At 49.6% G+C, this 8,615-nt stretch overlaps 1 protein-coding gene across 1 annotated transcript; it reads left to right on the top strand.

The window, feature by feature from the left end:
• Positions 1-160: 160 nt before the first annotated feature.
• Positions 161-4,755, top strand: LOC103773133 (microsomal triglyceride transfer protein large subunit-like; the record flags this gene model as incomplete). The annotated part of the gene is made up of 9 exons (XM_008940489.1): positions 161-268; positions 396-608; positions 733-947; positions 1,547-1,644; positions 2,671-2,792; positions 3,172-3,399; positions 3,737-3,861; positions 4,172-4,342; positions 4,611-4,755. Coding segments are annotated over 9 exons (1,425 nt in total), but the record flags the coding sequence as incomplete, so codon positions are not given.
• Positions 4,756-8,615: the final 3,860 nt, after the last annotated feature.

Genomic DNA, 8,615 nt, shown 5'->3' with positions numbered 1-8,615 from the left:
CCTTCTGACCCTCCAGCAGATCAACACATCAGCTTGGTGTCATCTGGAAACCTCAGTCCCCTCATCCAGATCATTGTTAATTAGTAAAACACACTCCTCTGTCTGTTCCTTCCATTTTTTTTTCTCTCCTGTTTCCTGATACCCCTTTCCCGGTGCCCAGGACAAGCTGGATGGGAAGCATTTGGCCCCCGAGGTCCAGGAGACGGGGATAGTTGCCATGGGCTCTCTGGTCAGCAAGCTGTGCCAGCAGAACCTGTGTGGGCTGCAGGTGGGTCCTCTGCAAACCTCCATGCTTGGCTTTTCCACACCCCCTCCCTCCTCCAGGAGCATCCAACATGTCTCCTGTCCCTCCCCTCACTCTCCTTCTCTTCTGCTCTCCTGCCAACCCTGAGTAGGAAGTGAAGCGTGGGGTGGAAACCATCCTCAGGGGGTTAAGAGATGCCAAGGAGGAGTCCAAGGTGGCCATTTACCTGCTGGCCCTGGGGAACACGGCACTTCCTGAAACCATCCCCACCCTCCTGGACCACGCCGAGGAGGGTCCTGCTGCTGTCACCACCGCAGCCATCTCTGCCCTGCAGCGGATCCCTACTCAGCACATCTCCAGCAAGGTAGGAAATGAAGCTGCCAGGGCTCGGTCCCCACATTCAAAGCCAAGCCATCAGGCTGCAAACGGAGCCACCATTTGCACATCACCAGCCTAACTGCACCATTTCTGTTGCCCTCTCGCATCAGGTGAAACAAGCCATGAGGAGGATTCTCCATGAGAAGAGGAAGAGCTATGACAAAACCTGTCGCCTCGCTGCTGCAGAAATCCTCCTAGATAACGAGCCCTCACCCATGGATGTCATCAACATCTTGCTGGCTGCCAATGAGATGGAGACAGAAACAGCAACATTTCTGCTGCTGAAGGTCCAAAGCAGCCTGCGTGCCGACCACCACCCAGCAAGGTGAGTCTGCAAGGGAAGGTTACATTTTTCTCCCCCTTTTTTTGTCTCTTTTCTCCACATTCCAGCTGTGGCTTTTGACCCAGCATGCTTTTAAAGCCTGCTACCATCACTTCTTGGATCTGGCACTGGGGCTGCCTGGAAATTCCCAGCTGCAGGAGGAAGAAGAGTGCAGAGTTGCTAACACAGATGACATCCAGCCAGCTAAAACCTGGTGTTCCTCCTCACCCTGCCCTGTGGCAGCAAGACCCAGGCTCATGGCTTCAGCAGAGTCCTTGGAGGCCAACGCTCTGGCTCACAGAGTAGTGCACAATTTGTAACTGCATTAATCTTCCTATCTGCACAAAACAAACCAAGCACTAACATTGTTCAGAGCTAAGCAAAAGCTGCACAAAAATATCCTAATAAACTAGAGGAGAGGGAAACTCCAGGGTAGCCCACATTTGCTCATTTCCTTTTTTGCTCATGCTTCTCTGGGCAACTGAGATAAATAGTTTGGCAATTTTTATTTCTTTCTTTGTACAGCCTCCTGTAATGACCACTGACTCTTTTTCCCCTCCTTCCTTCCCCATGCTGACATACCCTTTCCTTCTTGCCTCCAGGAAGATAATGAAAGGCATCATGAGAGACCCACGGATAAATAATTACTACTTCTTCTCGAAAGCTGGCATCTCCTCTTCTTTCTCAGGACCTCTGGCAGGTGAAACCACGAAGGGCACTCATCCCATGGTCCCCTTCAAATGGCTTAAAGGAGGGGTTGGTGGGGAAAGGCAGCTTTCACAAGGAAAGGCCTTGGCTTCACAGAAATGCTCCAAAATCTCAGTGTGAGGTTTCTGAGCATGTGCACCAGCTGAGCCTGTCTGGTTGTCATCACCTGAGATATATCTACACACTTTTCTCTGAGACCCCTACAGCAGGAGGGCTGGGCCACATATTTTTCCCAAGTACTGCTAATTTTAAAGAGGAACTTCAGCTGGAGGGGAAACCAATGGTAAATTGTAGGTGGGAGTTTCTGTGCTTTTCCTGATAAGTCAAGATATTTAGCTCCATTCCTCAGTTCCTTAGGTATTTTTAGTAAGCTCTTCCATGAGGAGAATGCTTGTGCCAAGATAAAAAATAGCAAACTTCAGAGACACTGAACAATTGATGCTTGCTAAATATCTGCTTAAATCTTCATCCCTCAGCTCTCATTACTGTCCCTCTTCAAATTAGCTCAGCCTGGCCTCGTAGAGGGTAGGTAAAGGCAAAAGAGCCAACACCTGATAGAAAAACACTGCAATGTTAAATCCTTTGATTATTGCTAGAAGGGAAGGGGATGGTGCAGAGAAGCTTTCCCTTCTGGATAAATTAGCTTTATCAGATATTTAATGGCTAATGTGTCTATCCCCCTGACCATAGATGGGACAGCTCTACAGGACTAGCTGTACAATCTCTTGAGGAGGCTCCCAAATTACCAAGGAGATCTCAAGATCCCCCTGCTCTTAGATGTACCCCGTGACCTCCCCATTCCCACAATCAATCTGGAGAAGCTCTTTTAAGACACCACCTTGTCCTACTGAGCAGTGACTTGGTGGCAGCAGGGACAAACTTGCCAGGACTCCAGCCTTGCACATCCCTCCTACAGGTTTTGTATTTCCTTGTTAGCCTTCATCCCCTGCTGCTCAGGGACTCATTTGCAAAAGGAGATGTGCCTGGGGATGCTTATGGGTGTCTCTCTGCCTTTCAGTCACCCAGGACCTGCTTTCCACCTTCAGGCTGGACCTGCTCTTTTTGGAAGGTGGATTCCTGAGGAAGAGTGTCTCTGACTTCTCACTGCTCAGCCGTGGCCAGTGGCTTCATGCAGCTCAGGTGTGCTGCCAGGAGAGCAGCTGGAGGAGGGTGATAGTGGTGCCACTGTCCCATCTGGGTCCTCCTTATGGTGCTTGACCTCACCGCTGCACTCGGTGTGCCCTGTATCAGAAATACATAAATGCACACACCCCCAGCACCAATGTAAAGCTCTGCTCTGGGTAAGGGAACCCTCTGCTCCCCCAAAAGCAGGAGATGTGACACCACTGCAGCACGGTGCTCAGGGATAGCTTGGACCCCATCCAGGCCACCCCATCACTGTCCTTCTGCTTCAAAGAGTGCCAGCTACCCAAGGGCTGGACAAGTCTAAGGACTGAAATAGCATTGCAGGGCACAAAACACGCTCTGCAGCTTTGCTGTCTCCCCCTCTGTGGTTCAGGTGACTATTGAAGCACAAGGGATGGAGTCGATGCTGGGAGAAGACGTCTTGGAAGGGGAAGAGGAGCCGGAGCTCACGGCCGGGATGTCGGCCGTCTTCTTCGACGTGCAGCTGCGGCCGGTCGTCTTCTTCCAGGGGTACACAGACTTAATGGCCAAGGTCCTGCTAAGCAGTGGAGAACCTACCAGTGTGGTTAAAGGGAACCTCCTGCTGATGGACCATCACCAGGTACTGGATGGTGTGGGAGAGGTGAACAGCTCCCTGCCAAACCGCTCTATGCCAAAGCCTAGCGAATCCTGTGGCACGAGCAGGTGGATTTTAGGTGTTAGTCACTGAAGATACAGGTCTAAGAGCAAGGTGGCACTGCTGGATGTCTCCTGGGGTTGGTCAAACAGCAGGATGGCTGACTCTGCTGTGGGGCTTACGTAGCTCAAGTTCCTCCCATGCAAACCCAGCTGCAGGGTTGGGATAGGCAGTCCCAGCAGCCCCAAGTTGGTGTTGGTATCAGCCACTCAGCCGAGAGCAGTGCCCAGTCACAGCAAAGTCTGTCTTCTCCTTCTTCCAGGTCATTCCTCTGCAGTCTGGTCTCCAAGTGGCCATCAAACTCCAGGGTGGGCTAGGGCTTGACATTTCAGCTGACATGGATGTGAGCATTTGGGAGCAGGAACTGAAAACCAACATCAACACGAGGTCAGTGGGTGGGAGATTGCTTGGCTCTGGGGTTGTGGGGCACTTGTGTGGCTCAGCACCACAGTACAAAGGATGCTTCACCTTAGACTGGCTTTCCACAGCCCCTCAGCTCTTCTCCTGCTTGGTCCAGCCCCTCCTGGTGGACACAGGGGTGTCCTGGTGGTAGGGGTCTAGTGGGCACTGGTTACACACTCCTTTTCCATGGCCAGACCTAAAATTCATATGCTTATGGTGGTGTTTGGTGCCAGTCCACAGTGCCCAGCACAGGACCAGTGCTTGGTGACCAGACCTACGTGCTTCTATTTTGCAGGGGAAGCCTCACCATCGATTTCCAGGCAGAATTAGATGCCCCTTTCCTCCAAGCCACCCTGAGAAGCCAGACAGAGGCAGAGACCTCAATCCACTTTGACACCATGCTGAGGTTTTCTGGCAGCCCGGTGCTCATGTGCCTGCAGCTGAGAGAGGAGCAAGTCCCATACAGGTAGGCTCTGGATATGGCCAGACACTGTAAAAACTTCATGATATGCTTGAGATAAAGGACTTCTTGGTGAGAGGAGGGAATTAATGGTTGCACACTTACTGAGCAGGGGGAGGTCAAAAACCAGTGGTAGGACACCACAAGTTCATGATGACATGGGTGGGAGCACCACTAGACCATTAGGAGCTGAAGAATATGCTGGTCTGGGTGGAGGATGAGGTCTACCACCACCACAGCCTCCTGATGGTCTTGCTGTCACTTTATCTCACAGAGAAATCTTCACAGTTTCCAAGTCTGCTGGGAGCCAGAGCAGCACAGCTCGAAAAGGCAGGCAGGGCACCGTGCCCGGGAGGGAGTTTGCCTTGCACCAGGCCAACTCCAAGGTCTGCAACCACCTGCTGACAGCAGAAGAATAACAGAGCTGGAGCACTTTGGGACTGGATAACTGCCCCCTCGCCTGCCACGCGCCCCAGTTCTCTGTGAACCCAGTGTGAGCTCTCCAGGGCTCTGCCCATCTCCTCCACAACCATCTGTCATAAGAAGAATGGTGCAATAAGGGCGTCAGAAGACATCACAAGAGGAACTGCTGCAGGAAAGCCAGAAGCACCCCTTACTTGGGGCTGGAGGCACCAAACTTACCCTTCCCACCCCAAAGGCTGAGATGTAGCCCACCTGAAGGCCTTGCTGGAAGCCAGACTGGTCCTTGTGAAACATAGCCCTCTTCTGAAAACAAATGAGTTCCTCAGAGCCTAAGAAACCCTGTACCCCAAAATGCCATGTTTTCTCCTCATTTCTCCAGGCAGTCAGGAGGGAGCACATCCACAGCCAGCACAGAGGAGGTTCTCCATGGAGGGAGTGAATGACCCTCCTTCAATGCACGGGTTTGCAGCTGCCAAATTGTCCAGGAACACAGAAAAAAAAATATTTCTGGAGAAGGTGTGGGCTTTTTGCTGGTTGGTTTGGTTTTTGAAATTTTTTTTCAATGCAACCACAGAGACATTCATCCCAGAATAATCCTTAGGGAGAGAGGCAGAGAAGCAAGACAAAATACTTCATAACCTGTTGCAAATTATTGTGTGTTCTTTCCAGATTAATTGAAGCTGTTTGCATTTATTTGCATATGAAGGCAACTCAGCTCCGTGCCATCCTCATACTCTTGGGGAGAACTTGCATTCTCTTGCCAGGGATGTGGTTGGTGCCACAACAGGCAGCAAGGGTGAGGCGAGGGAAGAACAGTTTGTGTTTCAGTAGGGGTCATATTTATATTAAAAAAAAAAAAACAAAAAAACAAGAAGGATGGAAAAGAAAAGGAAAAAAAAAAAAAGAGAGAGAGTCAGGCAGAGGAATATGCCCCACAGAGCTTTCCCAAAAATCAGGGAAATGAAGGCAAAGCTAAAACTGAGCAGGGGAGAGTGGAGCAAATTGCAAGAGTCCCTTCTAAAGAGTATGGACCAGCAGTCTCAACCCCCATCTTGAAACAGGGAGATGAAGAAGGAGCTTAAAAATGCAGAAAAAATGCTGGAGACCCACCAGCTGCTGGGAGTGACTGGCAGGAGATGGGGGGGACTCGAGCACAGACTGGCCAAAGGAAAAAGGGAGGAGACATTGGTGTCTGAGACATTAAAGCCTCTCACCACAGCTCTGCATATCCCCTCCTGGTGTTTCTTGCCCTAGTGACTACATCTGAATGTTTCCACATTTTTCCTTCTGAGACAGGCAGGGCTGCAAGACTCATCTGAGGTCATAAAAACCACCTGGTCATTAAAAACCACAAGAGCACAAGCGTTTTAGTGTTGGGAAAGAGAGGATTAAAAAGGTGGTTTAGGATTGCCAGTGCTCCCAGCATGGGGTGAAGACAGTGGAAATAGGGAAATGACTACTCTGACAAGGGTGGCACACAGAGCTGGATCTGAAGCCAGCTATGCTCAGCTGGGGAGCCAGGTGATTTCAAACCACAGGCACAAGTTGCCAAGGTGTTTGGAAAGTCCTCCTTCACTTGGGTATTGTTTTTTAATGCTTTGTTGCTAGTTCAGTCCATCCTAGAGGGCAAATACAGATGTCACTTGCCATGGAGGGCCAGAGATCATATGTGCCTGGCATGGTCCTTTCTGGATTTGAGAATGTATCACAGAGAGCTTGGACAAGAAGTACAAAGCTGTTACTTCAGGTGAAGGTCCTTCAGTGTGGACGTTATTCAACCCAAACTGGAAAGTTAAGTAGTGAGATCACCCCTCTATCCCCTTCCTCCTTTTTATAGAAGCCAGTGCATATTAGATGTGCCTTTTGCTGGTGCATGCAGATTTGAAACTCTTCTATTGAGAGGTGACTTCTGCCTAGAGGTCTCAGTCTTCCTTTTCAATCCAAAGTTTACATATTAATGGAGAAGCCTCTGGCCTCTCTTATCACCTGAACAGCAGTTCCCCTTCTCTTCTAACCAAGGCAGCAGATAAGATAAGATTGCCTCAGCCCTACACCCAGGAAGGCTGCGTTCCAGCAACAAAGAGTTACAGCAGCTTCCCTTTTCTGCTAATATTTGGTCTCTTTTGGTGACCATTTGTGAAAATTACTATTAGCTTCCAGTAAATATTTTCCTTCTGTTTTGCATTCTCATGCATTTGCTGGATTGTTATCAGCCACAACCACCTCTCCAGCACTAGAGGCAGGCTTGCAAGGAATAAGCAGTATTTTTTCAGTCCTTCCTAATAGGAATGTGCCTTTGAAATATTTTAGCCTTTTTTTTTTATTATCATAAAGTGTGCTTTTCAGAAAAAGAAAGAGGGACACTGAGCATCAAAGAGGGAGTTTAATTGTGAGCCTGACAATGTAGCACTGAATCTTCTGTTTTGGGGGGAGGAAACTTGTCTGGTTTTCCATGTGGAGATGCTAATTACGAGTGCTTTGGTTATGTACAGAAATAAATGCCACATTTTTGTATTTTCTCTGTTTGGCTCTTAACTTTTCTGGACACACATTTGGGAAAAAGAGAAAGGTTGAGAGCAGCTGCCATAGCACAGGCACTTCTAGCAAGAACAGCTTAGTCAAAGCTCCCAGGGACCTGCTTTCTAGGTCTGTATTTAAGGTGCCCCACAGACACATAGCTAAAAGCCCCATAATAGCTGCAAGATGGGGACATGAGGACTACCTCTGCTCCCAGGAACCCCCAGAGCATCGTTAGGGATGACAGCAGCCCTGCAAGAGGTTCCCATGGGGACAAAGACCCTACCCTCTCCTGCCAACTTCTGCAAAAGGTGTTGGAGGCCATCCAAGACTCTGCTTAAAATCAGGGCTTCTCTTGCATCAAGGCTCTGCTGATTACAGAGCGGTCCCACTTGGAGCAGGCCTCAAGGACATACAGAATGATTGCCCTGGGACTTGCCCTCGGGTCTGAACAGGAGGATCCCTGCATGACCGCAGAAGGAGGGAGCCCATGTCACCCTTGCTGCACTGCTCAGCTTTCTGCCCAGCTGCTGATAGCAGCTCTGCATCCCACTTGCTCCACATCTTCACCCTTTCACCAGGAGCATCCCAGAATTCCCCACTCCTCATGCTTCCCAATCAGGATCTGGTCTGACTCAGACTATGCTTTGCACCATGATGAGTTGCTATGACTTCTGCTGGCATGCACCACCCCTGTGACCACCTAGGGACCCACACAAACCCTAATCCCCATCCAAAACCACACTGCTCTACCAGGTGTTTGGGGAGGACTATTTGGACACAAAACTTCTCAGCATTTGCTCCTCAGCCCAAGCCAGGAAGCACCCACCTGTCATTTAGGACCTTTTCCATCACTCTTTTTCCCCTTCTCCAAAGAGATTTAGAGAGGCAGATTTGTCACTCAGCTGAGGTTTGCACTGCACAGTCTAAACCAGAAAATGCCACCCTAAGGGAGAGGATAACATTGCTGATGGGAGAGCTCTTAGAGCAGATAGCAGATCAGGCTTGCTCTAAAAAAAAAATAAGTGAGGTTTGCTCACTCCCTGCAGATAAGGAGATATCAGTGTTCAAGGGGTGTGGAAACACCAAAAGATTTTAGTCCGTGTTCAAGGGGTGTGGAAACACCAAAATATTTTAGTTTGGGTTTTACTTCTAGTGCTGAGCAACAGCATTACCCTACACAGGTTGAACTTCTGGTCCTGAAGGACGATATCTGTCCTGCCAGAGGGGCCAGGTGCTATATGGAAATGTGTTTCCAGCCCCCTTGGAAATGGTGAGGCCATTTCAATGGGGATTTTACCAGTTTGCACTGGTGCTGGAAGTCTTGCTTTCCTGTTGA

This window comes from Merops nubicus, unplaced genomic scaffold (assembly GCF_000691845.1).
Source record: "Merops nubicus isolate BGI_N331 unplaced genomic scaffold, ASM69184v1 scaffold14625, whole genome shotgun sequence".
In the NCBI taxonomy this organism is placed as follows: domain Eukaryota; kingdom Metazoa; phylum Chordata; class Aves; order Coraciiformes; family Meropidae; genus Merops; species Merops nubicus.
This window is presented reverse-complemented; position numbering and strand designations above follow the sequence as displayed.